We start from the raw sequence: 14,119 nt of genomic DNA, 5'->3' as shown, positions 1-14,119 counted from the left end.
TTTGAAACGATAGCATGAGATTTATTTCAACTTTCTGTTGTGCTAAACAATTAAATGTTCATATTCTGCAACATTCGAACCATGTACCGGTATACAAGGGACATTCATTCAAAGTTTGGGATTTAATCAACTTCGTAAAGAATGGTGAACAGTCGAAGTAAATGACCTGTAATTAATCTTAATGCTGCAAGCTGCTCCACGCGTGTGGCCGTCACTCACTACAAACGAAATGTGACAGTTAACTAAGCATCATGAAGAGCTCATTTCATCAGTGCCTGCGGCCTGTCCTCAAGAATCTATATCTAGCGTCTCAGTATAACCAGCATTTAGAGGCATAGAACCATCATTATGTGGGCTTCGCCTCCTCTATTTTGGCCCAATGCAACTTTCAGGACATTGAAGCAAATCAATTTAGTCTGCAACGCCTAAAGAGGCTCTTCATTCAAAGTGGGATAGCTGCCAGAAAAATGGCAATTGTGTGCAGTGGTACGACAAAAGGGCTCAAAAGGGCAGCCTCGAGCTCTGGCAAGGACAAGACACCCTGTAGGCCGTGGCAATCTTTTAACCAAGCTCCTGCTCAGATCCGATGCACACGAGCGCTCGTGCTCGGGCTCCCCGAGACTGGCACTTAAGGAAGCCTCCTGCGTCGTGTCACGGAGCACACGGAGAATGGAACTATGGCCTGACAGTCAGCTGTGGAAGGTGGAAACCAGAGAGAAGGAGTACTGCGTACGGTGCATTACTGTTCATAAGTGCCACGAGAGTAATGACCAACTCCCATCTGCCAGGACTGCTGTGAACAGCTGAGCACAGAGAGTTATGCAGAGATGCTTTTCAACATGCCAAATGCAATTTACACAATCTGCGAGCACCTTCCATAATACAGTTACACAAATAATTATTTATGAATGGCATTTTATCATTTATGGTCATGACGACAATCACAAACACAGTAAATATAGTAAGTATATCCCCAGAAATACTATTGTTAAACACCAGGCCCGCTCTGCTTTTTTTTTACTTCAAACGAGACCCCCAAAACTACAAGGTAATCTGAGAAATGACAAACGTACATGGCTCAAACAGCATCACAAAGACAAAATTAATGAATGCATACAAGAACATATGAAAGAAAGAATAACGCCATGGACATATTATATTCATACAGTGACTCACAATCTACATGATCACAAGGCCTCAAACAAAACATATCCTGTGTGTGTTTGTGAATTGTGTGACAGACACGCAGAGCTCATGGACAGTCCTTACGGAGACTTCAACTCACTATCACCACGCTGGGTGACCTCAAAACTTCGTGCTTGATGACCCCAGCAAAGAACACCAGCAATGTGAAGGCCTGAATACCAGCCAGCAGGAAGAAGTAGTAATTGAGATGGCAATTGTTGATGTTTCCTACGCAGTCAGGGATGGTTGGGCAAAGAGGTTTTGCAAGTGAAAGGACACCATAAAAACACAGTTCCATGAGAGTGGTGAAAGGACACCATAAAAACACACAATCTCTTACAACATAGTCAAATGCAACCTTATAGGGGACGACCTGATCTCGGCAGTAAGTGTTTTCACTTTGTTTCCTCACTCAAGTGACATCAAACAGAGATACAAGTCAAACAAGATTCATTATAAAGCAAAGAAATGTAATACCATCATCATCATCTTCATCATCATCATCATCATCATCTTCATCGTCATCATCATCATCATCAACTTCATTTCGACTATTTTAGTCCACCGCTGGACAAAGGCATCCTTTCGCTCACCTTGGAGATAATGGAATACTTGCCACACTTGGCAAGTGGAGATTAGTTTGAGAGTTTGGTCAAACATTTGTAATTTGTTCAGAGTGCCGGCAATAACTCGCCTACTCTTCAAGAAGACATCGCGGGATCTATAAGTTCCACCAACAACTGCTACTGGCAGACGGATCATCTGTTTTAACATCCATAGAAGGAACAGCGCACATATTGGTTCCTCGCCCTGCATGATAAATACCAGGATGATAGTATATAGCTGGGTTTGGGATTACAAGCCAGCCAATAGAGCTCAGAGGTGAGTGCACATCCAGGTAGTTTACAAAAAAAATGGAGAAATCATCATAATGTCATGTTCTCGACATGTGCACGTGTGGCAACAGTCCAGGGAGCTCAACAGCCCCGATCACCCGATTCCAACAATAAAATGTTCTGGTGGTTCCATAATGGTGGGGGGGTGCATTTTCCTGACATGCCCTGGATCCACTAATTCTATTAGAAGACAGGGTTGATACTGCCTGCTACATTAGCGTCCTGTGCGATCATCTGCATCTCATGTTGCAGCATTTCTTCCTTGCTGGGAGGGATGTCTTTCAGGATGTCAATGTTCCAGTCAACTGTCTACTCTGCTGAATAATAAATCTGTACTTATTTTATCTCCACCTTTCATTATCTTAAACATCTCCATCATATCTCCTCGGAACTGCCTCGTTTCTCGTGTACAATGCCCTGTCTCCTTCAGCCGCTCCTCGTAGCTGAGTCGAGCTCGGCCCGGAATCAATCTAGTAGCCCTGTGGTGACCAGAACTGCACACTATATTCTACATGTGACCCTCACTAAATTCCTGTACAATGTTAACACCACCTCTTTTGATTTATAAATGATCCCCCTCCAAATACAACTTAAACCCCTATTTGCTGTATCTATAGCTGCCTGGCACTGTGCTGCCTGCTTACCTTCCGTATCTATGACCATCCCCAGATCCTTCCCCTGTGTGACACGCTCCAAAATTACCCCTTGCATCTTGTAATCTCTATTTTCATTGTTCTTTCCCATCACTAACACCTTTCACTTGCTCAGGTTAAATTCCATCTGCCAGTCTTTTGCCCAATTTATACAAGTATCAATACTTTCCTGTATCTGATCACCACCCGCTCTGCTATCCACCTTACCTCCAAGCTTTGTGTCATCCGCAAATTTGGAAAGTTTAGTCTTTACCCCATTATCCAAAACGTTGATGTAAATAATGAGTAGTAATGGTCTGAGTCCTGAACCCTGAAGTACCCTGCTACTTAGATCCTCCCAGCAAGACATCCTCCCACTCACAGCCACTCTATTCTTCCTACCACTAAGCCAGTTTTGGAATCCAATTAGCTACCTGACCAGCCACTCCACAAGCCCTCACTTTGGCTAACAACCTCTGATGTGGTACCTTATCAAATGCCTTATTAAAGTCTAGATATACTCTGTCCACTGCGTTTCCCCTCATGTACCCAATGAGACACTACTTCATAGAACTCCAAAAGATTTGTTAAACAGGAACTACCTTTGGTAAACCCATGCTGACTACCTTTAATTAGTTTGTATTTGTTGAAATGGTTCCTCATCTGGTCCTTAATTAATGTCTCCAACACCTTCCCCACAACTGAAGTCAAACTAACAGGTCTATAGTTCCTCAATTCTTCTCTGGATCCTTTCTTAAATAATGGTGTTACATTTGCTACTCTCCAATCCTCCGGTACCTGTCCTGGCTCCAGTAAGCGATTAAAAACAATCCGTTAACATCTCGCTTACCTGCTCAGCCACCTCCATCAATACTCTCGGGTGTATATTATGTGGACCCGGAGCCTTATCTACTCTTAGATTACCAAGCTGTTCCTTTACTTCCTCCACTCTAACCTGGATCTTCTGTAAAAGCCCTTCCTCAGCTCCTTGATAGATACTCCCACCTATTGGCAATTCTTCTGACTGTTTTTGTGTAAAAGTTGAAGCAAAATACCTGTTTAATATGCCTGCCATCTTGCTTTCATCAATAACCACTCTCCCGGTGCTATTCCTCATAGGCCCACACTGGTCCGAACCTGTTCTTTTCCCCTGATATACTTGCTGATATAACTATATAATTATGATATACTATATAATTCCCCTGATATAAAGAAAGCCTTGCTGTTATGTTTAATATTCTTATCCATGTCCTTCTCATGCTCTCTTTTGGCTTGCCGAGTTATTTTCTTAACTTGCCTTTGTTTACTCTGATAGAGATATAATCCAACTGCAGTACCGTTATTTTATACTGAACTAGAAGGACAATGGGTAGAGTGTATACGTCCACCACGCAATGCCTGATCAAGGAGAACATATCGGTTCCATTACATTTTTAATATTGTGCTATATATCGTTATTGGCCCGATCTCTCAATGGTGAAGAATCACTTAAACAATTAAATAATTCTTATATCCAGATACAGATTCAGATCTTCACCAAAATCGAACCAATTCGTCCTTTCTTAACACACAACCTGTCCATCAAATTTCATCTGAATCCATCCCCAACGTTTTGAGATATCGTGTTATATATCGGTTTAGCCCTATCTCTCGATGTTGAAGAATCACATTAAAAATTATCAGATCCGGATCCAGATTCGGATCTACAGCAAAATTGAAACAGTTCTTCCGTGTCACATACCCAAGATGTCCACCAAGTTTCATCCGAATCCATCCCCAACTTTTTGAGATATCGTGCTATATATCGTTTTTGACCCGATCTCTCAATGGTGAAGAATCACTTAAAAATTATAGTAGTCGGATCTGGATCCGGATCTTCACAAAAATCGAATCAGTTCATCCTTGTCATACACCAAACTTCTTCTTTTTCTTCTTTCGACTGCTCCCGTTCGGGGTCGCCACAGCGGATCATCCGTATGATCCGCATAGTGATTTGGCACATGTTTTACGCCGGATGCCCTTCCTGATGCAACCCTGGTCGCCTATTACGACACAGGGATATGGTACACTTATTTTAACTGGGGTATACACCGGCCCAGTATACTGGTACTCATTTCGCCGACCTCGGAAGGATGACAGGCTGAGTCAACCCCCTGGAGTATTAATTCAACGGCCCAACGGGGCTTGAACTCAGGACCTTTTGGATCCCAAGCCGCTGCCCTAACCACTGCGCCAACACCAGGCTTCTTGTCACACACCGAACCTGTCCACAAAATTTCATTCAGATCCAGCCCCCCCCCCCCACCAAGTTTCGTCGAAATCCGTCGAGGAGTTTTTCCGTAATACTATTCACAAACAAACAAACAAACAAACAAGCAGTCATAGACTGGTACTTACGAAATCGTCAACTTGACCTCTGACCTTGTCTAATAAAAGCCGTCTCTAGAGAAGGTAGCGACGCAAACCAGAAGTTTCTACGATGATTCTGTACCAAACCATCAAAAATCGAATGTTTTGGATGTTTGACCTCACTGTGACCTTGACCTTTGACCGATTTTGACCAAAATCTAATCAGCACTCGCCATCACCCTCCTGAATCACGTGGTGTAATTTGACATTGGTAGCTTCTTCCGTTCTCGAGTTATCGTGCCTACAAACAAACAAACAAACAAACAGAAACGGAAGTCATCAATATACTTATGAAATCTTTAGATTTCGTAAGTAACAAACAGAAAGGGGTGAAAACAGTAACCTCCATCCATCTGCAAAGATGGCGGAGGTTAATAAATGCCTTCTGCTTCTCCTTCATAGCATTCCTTATCTCACTACGCAACCACCCTGGCCTCTTTCTGTTTCTAGTTTCACACCTCATTGGAATGTACTTATTCTGCACTCTACACATTTGGTCCTTAAAGGTTTCCTATTTCTTTGATGCTGATTGTCCTGTTTCGGACATGTGGAGGTGGGTCGGTTCGTTCAGTTTTGTTGTGCAGATCACCAATCTAAACGAAATTCACCCTGTACATTCATGAGAACACACCATTGAAATTCGTACTTGTTTCCATATGCACAAGTTGACACACCGACAGTTATTACCATTTGAAATTACCGCCGTGAAGTGGGCATGGCGTGCTTGTAATCGCGGAGGAAACGAGCAGGAAACAACAAATCAAGATGGCGGCGCCCATGGTTGTCATGTGATTGAGTGATTTTTGGTCTTTCAACAACCGAATATGCGTTGTTTCATACACTTGGGCGCGGAGGATGATGAGAAAGTGAAGCAATTCACGGATAAGAGCTGGCGTAAGGTATGCGAGTGTGCGAAGGCTTGGTGCGACGCCACAGATAGTGAAACTATCAACAAATGCCGTTTGCTGGCTGATCAAATGATGAAACTGCTGCCAATGACTGATCCTCCTGCGGATGCCGGCCGTCACCGGTTCTGCTATGCGTCGTTTTGTAACAAGGATCATATAAAACGTGCTGAAGACAGGAAAAGGAAATCAGAAGTCAGCACTACTGCAGTTTCTGCTCGAGCCAATGAGGTGGTGGGCGGACTCGAAGAAGAGGGGCACTCATACCACAAAACACGTAGAAAATCCCTCAGAACCTCTGTAGAAAGGGTGGCTGGCAAATCAGCTGGTGGACTGCCAAGAATTTGTATCATATGCCAGAAAAAAGACAAATTCATCCTTGTCAAAAGAAAATCTCAACGTGATCAGTTGTCCCTGGCAGAAACACAGGATGGAGGAAAGCTGAGGGAACCTGCTGAGCAGAGGAGAGATGAACGTGATGTGAGAATAATGACAACTATAAAGGATAAAGACTGTGTGGCGCTGGAAGTTTGTTATCACCGTAAATGTTATTACGAGTATGTGAATGACACGTACCACAGACAGAGTGAAAGTAAACTCCAAACTCAGAAAGTGAACTATGACTCACACTTGACATTTTCTGTGATAAAGTAATCCAGGTAAGACTCATTGATGGAAAGCAATCTATACATATGAAGAAGTTGTGTGAGATGTTCAATGACCTACTCAGAGTATGGGAAGGTCAGGATAAGGCCAACTACCAGGCAACAAGACTGAAGAAAAGACTGCAGGAAAGGTACCCAGACATGATTTTCTATCGTCCACCAAAAATGTCTGAGAGCGAAGTGGTGTACATGAAGGACATTGATATTGGTTCCATTGCTCAGGCTGCTGTTGTAGACAGTAGCTCTTCAACAGAAACAGAGTCAACTACAGAGGATGAAGCCAGCCAGGGTCCACAGCAGGGTGACTCAGGCCTCAATTTACATGTTCTATACTCGGGAGCACTCATGGTGAGGGATGACCTGAACAAACACCAAAGTGTGGACATTACATGGCCCGACTTGGAAATATGGGCAACTCGTTCTTCGAACTGGCCGAAACACCTTGCGATCATGAGAGCATCAATGCCCTGGTACTTTGCGTATGATCACCTAAACTATGCAAGGTACTTACCCGTTTACTGGCTGGAAATGGCCGGGCTAGAGCACTCCCACCCAGACACCTATCAAGCGTTCATGGACGGCAAATGGACTGTCCAACGGCATACTCGTTATGGATTTAGTAGTGTTGCGTGTGATCAGATCATAGAGCAGACTTTAAATAGGGACAGCAAGACCAGTGGTTACAGCAAGACCAGCAAGAGGCTTCATTGGTTACGCTCAGAAAAGCACAGCTGTGAAGAAGTGGATCCTGTCCCAACCAGAACGTGCGGAAATCGCAATGAAATGCGAGTCCATGGCGGGTATCCATGACGAGCCCCGAACGAGAAAGGATTTGGATGTGTCGAGCTCGAAGAAGAACGAAGCAGTGGTGGTACAAGTGATGGACACAGTACTTTAAATGATTAACCCTTTCTCCGGCGCTCACCTTGAACTCGTCAACATGAGTTCAGGTGTCATCGCACCGCCAGCCACTTCCGCGGACTTGATGAACACGTATGTCAAAGGAGATAATGCTGTCATGCAATTCATGCGTGATCGGCTTCTCTCGGGTGAGGTCCCATTCTTCAGTCCGATTTCGAAGGCCAAATTGGCAACTTTCTCGAAGGCGCGAGGTAAGTCGGCGACTCCCCACCAGCAGACGCTGAAGGTTGAAATTGCAAATGAACGTCGTCTTTTCACACGACTGCTGCTGATTGGCGAGTAAAGCAATGTAACACTCCACGATCTGCTCGTGTACCCACTGGCGAACATATCTTTCCCGCTGGCATCCGGTGATGGTTCGATTGCTAAGACGGACAAAGCCAAACTTCGCAACCATATACTGAAACTGTGGCCCGATTGCGGTGTGGACGCTCGGCCTATCCAAGGTTCAATGATTGTGGATGGATGGCCGTTATTCAGGCGATAAAGGCTGGTTCACTGCCTAACACTTTCGGCAAACTGGAAGAGATGGTGCTGAACATCGTAGTGGCCAAAGCACGACAAAACCAATCTTCGAGACTGGACGTGGTGTTTGATACTTACCCAAGTATCAGCATCAAGTGCCTGGAGCATGCCACGCGAGCGGGCAGGGTGGGCGATCTTCAGGTGCGAACCATCTACGGACGTGATCAAGCCCTTCCAAAACAGTGGGCCAATTATCTCCTGAGCGGAACCAACAAGGAGGCGTTGATAGAGTTCATCGTCGAATCGTGGACGAGAAACATGTCTCCATCAAAACTGGGCGACATGCTGTTGTACGTCAGTCATGCCGGCAAATGTGAGAAAATCAAGGCGTCGAATGGTGTCATGACTGTGTCGTGTCGTCAGTACCTGAACTTGAATGTGACCATGAGGAAGCTGACACGAAGCTCCTGCTACATGCCGCTCACGCGGGACAGAATGAAGAGTCAGTGAGCATAGAGAGTTTCGACACCGATGTGTTTGTGTTGGCGTTGGCTCACTCGAAGTCGATTCGGGCGCGAAATTTCCATCTGGTCACAGGAAGTCCCAAGGACATTATCGTCGTTGACATGAGGAAGCTGAGTAATGCCTTGGAAAGTTCTGTCTGCGATGCGTTGATAGGTTTGCACAATTTCACGGGAAGTGATAACACCAGTGCATTCCACGGTAAGGGCAAAACAAGGCCATTTGACTTGATGATGAAGAGTCCCCATCTCATCACCTGTTTCGGGAGCATTGGTCGAGAATTCACGTCAGATCAGAATATCATTCAGGACCTGGAACAATTCGTCTGCGCCATGTACAATCAGCCGACCATGAAGAGTGTGGATGAGGCTCGCTACAAGCTATTCTGGAGCCAGTCGCTGGGAGAACAGAAGTTGCCGCCTACAAGCGACACTCTGATGCTGCATTGCAAGAGAGTGAACTATCAGTCTGCGATCCACCACCGCGCGACTGAGAGGTTTATAGAAGCCCCTTCTCCTACATTTCACGGATGGGTGGAACGCAACGGAGCACTGACTGTTCACTGGCTGAGCAAACCACCAGCGCAGAAGGAACTGTTAGAGGCGACGAAATGCAATTGCAAGAAGATGAAATGCGAGACCAACCAGTGTTCTTGCTGGTCAAAAGGACTGTCCTGTACAGAGTGCTGTGGGTGTCAAAACTGCGCCAACGATGAACAGACCCATGCAGAAATGGAACTTATGGAAGATGAAAGCAGAACTGACGATGATTCTGACAACAAACTGTGAATGCGGGTGTCACACTGCTTTTGCTGTGGTGATCTACTACACAGTAGTATTCAGGTTGGTTAGCATGTAATAGTGGACTTGAGTTTTGTGATAGCAGCAGTCAAGAGCCTAGTTCAGCAACCGCTTCAGAGCAAGAAATACTGGAGTTCTAAGACAGTAATCCTCTTGTGGCGGTTCTACTTTTCATCAGGCTGAGTCGTGCAGTGTCTTTGATTTAATCCGTAATAGCCAATGTAACTGCCTTTAATAGTCAATGTAACTACCTTTAATAGTCAATGTAACTACCTTTAATAGTCAATGTAACTACCTTTAATAGTCAATGTAACTACCTTTAATAGCCAATGTAACTGCCTTTAATAGTCAATGTAACTACCTTTAATAGTCAATGTAACTACCTTTAATAGTCAATGTAACTGCCTTTAATAGTCAATGTAACTCCCTTTAACAGCCAGTGTGGCTGCCTTTTAAGCAAAAAGTTGCCTCGGTCAACTCGAAGGCCTGTCTGGTCGGTCCAGACGTTTTTGGCCGGTAAAAATATGTAACTGCTTCGGTTTACGACCTTTAATTATAAACATCTTTAATAACAGTGAATAGGGTTTTTTTGATAATATATAACTCTGTATAAACATATTGTATCATTTTAAGACCTCACAAGAGTTTTGTTTGACGTACATATCAGTCTGACCTTGAGTCTTCATTTCTGTGTCAAAATCGTGCTTTAATTTTCGGTGTATCTTTAATTGCCAAAAATGACCAATTGTGTCACATCTTCGATGTAGAAACAAGTGGATTTGGACTCAGTGTCTAAAATTCTTTAAGTATGCCAAATTTCATCCAGATTGGTGATCTGCACAACGAAAATCATTTTCTGAAGGTAATAGCGAGTCCCTCCACATGGTCTAGTTGTTAGCTTCTCCCAATCTACATCACCCAACTCTCTCCTCATACCCTCAAGGTTTTCCTTCCTGAAATCTAATTGCCTTACCCTACTATCCTGAACTCTAACCCTTAACAGAATCTATGCACACACAAAGTTATTGTCACTTGCTCCTAAATGCTCCTCCACCTCCACCTCCTCCACCATATTGGGACCGTTATTTAAAAGGAGGTCTAACACTGCACTCCCCCTCGTGGGCTTATCTACAAACTGGGTTCAAAAGCAATCTTGGAATAAAACTCAGAAATCCTCATCTGCTCTGCCCTTTCCCTGTTCCTGGACCCAATCTATCCCTGCCAAGTTAAAATCCCCCATAATCAATACTCTTCCCTTACCACATTCCCTTTTGAATTCTTCATGAACTCCTCCTTCCTCCTCTTCCTTCCCACCCGGAGCCCTATAAAAGCTTCTTACCAGTATCCTATTGTTTTTTGCAATCTCGAATCTCTACCCATACAGAATTTTCAACATTTATTCCCTCCTTAATGTCGCCCCTTTCTCTTGATACAATGCTGTCCTTTACTCAGATTGTTACTCCTCCTCCCATTCTCTCCTTCCTATCACACCGATACACCTTGTAGCCTTCTAATCCTGTCCTCCACTTACTCTCCTCCTTAAACCATGTCTCACTCACTGCAACTATATCTTACTCCTCGCTATCCACTTTGGCTTCAAGCTCTTCCATCTTATTATTTAAACTTCTGGCATTGGTGTAGAATATGTTTAACTTTGCCCTTCAGGTCAGGTCAGGTATGGGAGCATGTGCCAGAACAGCACGTCGCTGCGTCCACTTTCCGCCGGTACTCCAGGGGCCTCCGTCTGGCCATCCCCCAGGCAGATGCCAGGCCCATCCCCATCTCCTTGAGATGATGGTCAACCTGTTGCAACCATGAGACACGTGGTCAGTCCACTGGACTCCTCCACTCATGAGACTCCCTCGCTGAGAGAATCTGGTGAGCAGGATCAGAGTCAGGAAAACGAGCCACATGTCCATACAGCCGCAACTGACGCTCACGGACTATGCAGGTAACAAATCTCATCCGAGTCTCTCTCAGCAACCGCTCGTTGGACACAAAATCCGACCAGCGATAGCCAAGGATTCTCCGAAGAGACCTGGTACCAAATGAATTAAGTCTCCATCTCAGATCCTTGGTCAGAGCAAGACCAAGTCTCGCACCCATAGAGCAAGACTGGAAGTACCAAGGACCTGAAGACTCGGACTTTCGTCCTCCCGCACAGGTACCGGCAGCTCCACACCCCATGATCCAGTGAATCCATGACTCCCCAGGCCTGACCCAGACGTCTATTGACCTCTGACTCGCAGCCAGGAGAGACATGAATATCACTGCCAAGGTAAGTGAATCTCTCCAAGACCTCAACATCCTCACCACAAACAGACACAGAGAGGACAGCAGTATCCAAGATGTCACCGAAAGCCTGGATCTTAGTTTTGACCCAAGAAACCCGTAATCCCAACGGCTCCGACTCCTCATTCAGCACCTCGAGGGCCCCCAAGAGGATGTCTAAAGTCTCCGCAAAGATGACTGCATCATCTGCAAAATCAAGGTCCGAGATCTTGACATTCCCAAACGATGCACCGCAACTTGATCTCTCCGACATCCTCCCTAAAATCCAGTCCATACAAGTGCTGAAAAGTGTGGGGGCAAGTACACATCCCTGACGAACTCCAGTAACAACTGGAAATATGTCAGAGATGGTACCACCACACTTCACAGCACTCTCAGTACCAGAGTAGAGTTCAGACATCAGATCGATCCGTTTTGGTGGCACCACACGAAGACCAAGAATCCTCCAGAGGACATCCCGATTCACTGAATCGAACGCTTTACAGAGATCAACATAGGCTGCAAGCAGCCCCTGCCGAAACTCTCGTCTGCGTTCGGTGAGGACACGAAGAGCAAGGATACGGTCAATCGTTGACCTCTTTGGTGTAAAGCCTGACTGCTCTGGACGCTGGTGCTCAAGCAGATGGTGGCGAACCCTATCGAGAATTATCCGAGCAAAGACCTTGCCCGGCACTGAGAGCAGCGTCACCCCTCGGTAGTTGTTGCAGTCTTGGCGATCACCCTTCCCTTTCCAGAGAGGGACAACAAGGCCCCTCTTCCAGTCAGTTGGGATGATGCCTGTGTTCCAGGCAGAGCACAAAACTGCATGCAACGACACGAGTGCAGCATTTCCACCAGCCTTGAGAAGTTCGGCATGGATGCCACAGATCCCTGGAGCTTTGCCCCGTTTCAACTGGTTCACCGCAGCCCGTGTTTCCACAAGCAAAGGTGGACCACATTTCCCTTCCTGAAATTCTATTTTCTTGCCTCACCTTGCTCATCATAAATACATTATCAGTTCCTTCCTTAATAGCTTCCCCACCCTCCGCTGACCTAAAAAAGCCTGAACTCCTTCCTCAATTCCAACTGCAAATCTTGCTGCCCCTTTTTATTTAACATACAACCATCATTCCAAAAACATTCCCTTTGTCCCCGAAATGATTCCCACTGTTTCTGAAATGTAAAACCTTCCTCCCGACACCATTCTTCCAGCTATTGTTTGACCTCTAATGCTCTGATCATAATTTCTATATTGTTTCCTAATCTTGGAAGCATCCCAGAAAACATGACCTCACAACTCTTTGCTTTCAGCCGCTTACCCAATATCCTGTGTCTATTTTTCAAAACCTCTGAGTAAACTTTCTCGACATCATTCGCTCCGAGGTGTACCACAACCAACTTCTTCCTGCCATGACCCGATATAATATTGTTTACCCTTCCTTCAATGTCCCAAACTCCTGCTTCTTCAAAACTACACAGGATTCTATGTCTACAATCTTCCTGCAGAATGAGGAATCAACATATTTAATTGTCTCATCACCCACAAAAACTATCTCCCATACCTCATTCTACCAATTTATATTGCTGCACCTCCACCACTAGCGACACCGACACCTGCTGCACCACCACTGTCAGCACCCACTGCACCTTCACCACGGCCTGCTCCCGCTGCACTGCCACCACTGCCTGCTCCTGCTACACCATCACCACTGCCTGCTCCCGCTGCACTGCCACCACTGCCTGCTCCCGCTGCACTGCCACCACTGCCTGCTCCCGCTGCACTGCCACCACTGCCTGCTCCCGCTGCACTGCCACCACTGCCTGCTCCTGCTACACCGTCACCACTGCCTGCTCCTGCTACACCGTCACCAGTACCTGCTCCCGCTGCACCTGCACCACCACTTCCAATATCTTCAGCAACCTCACTCCACAACCATAACCAACTATAAACTACAAATTTCTCACATTCTGCTACTTGCTGCATATTATCGATGCGTTCCTTCAATCTTGTAATAACTATCCTCAAGTGGGCTATTTCCTCACACTTCCGACAACAGTAAGAACCCTCTGCTTGATATGGCCCATATTGTTGATATGGCCCACATTGAGCATCTATTAAATTTTATGAACTTATTTTCCTTTCTCCTTTGGTCTCTATTTATTCCCTTTTTCATACCCAGACTCACAAGGCCCCAACTGATTTAAACGCTAAACTTAACATGAGGCCTCCCCCTGCTTCTTTCAATAAACAAACACAATACCCACTAGAACTGTTATGAACACAAATACAGCTTTATAAATACAGTTCCACAGCCACTGACACAAAACACAACAACAAAATATGCAAAACAACACACAAAAACCACTCGTTTTGTTCTGGTCGAGTTTACCCTTTTGCAAACTACAGGAAGTGACATCCTCACAGTTGTTGTTGCTGGTGTTATTGGT

The 14,119-nt window shown here is 45.3% G+C and overlaps 1 protein-coding gene across 2 annotated transcripts in view; it reads right to left on the bottom strand.

Annotated features, from left to right (window-relative positions):
• The window catches only part of SLC15A4 (solute carrier family 15 member 4), a 103,117-nt gene continuing 88,998 nt past the window's right edge, over positions 1-14,119 (bottom strand). For both annotated transcript variants that reach the window (XM_085858706.1, XM_085858707.1), the window contains exon 8: positions 1-1,413. In XM_085858706.1, coding sequence (XP_085714832.1) covers positions 1,277-1,413 — 137 coding nt within the window. In that variant the 3' untranslated portion in view covers positions 1-1,276. The remainder of the gene's footprint in view (positions 1,414-14,119) is intronic.

This window comes from Eptatretus burgeri, chromosome 16, assembly GCF_056783735.1.
Source record: "Eptatretus burgeri isolate ZD-2024b chromosome 16, Ebu_testis_v1, whole genome shotgun sequence".
NCBI classification, from domain to species: domain Eukaryota; kingdom Metazoa; phylum Chordata; class Myxini; order Myxiniformes; family Myxinidae; genus Eptatretus; species Eptatretus burgeri.
This window is presented reverse-complemented; position numbering and strand designations above follow the sequence as displayed.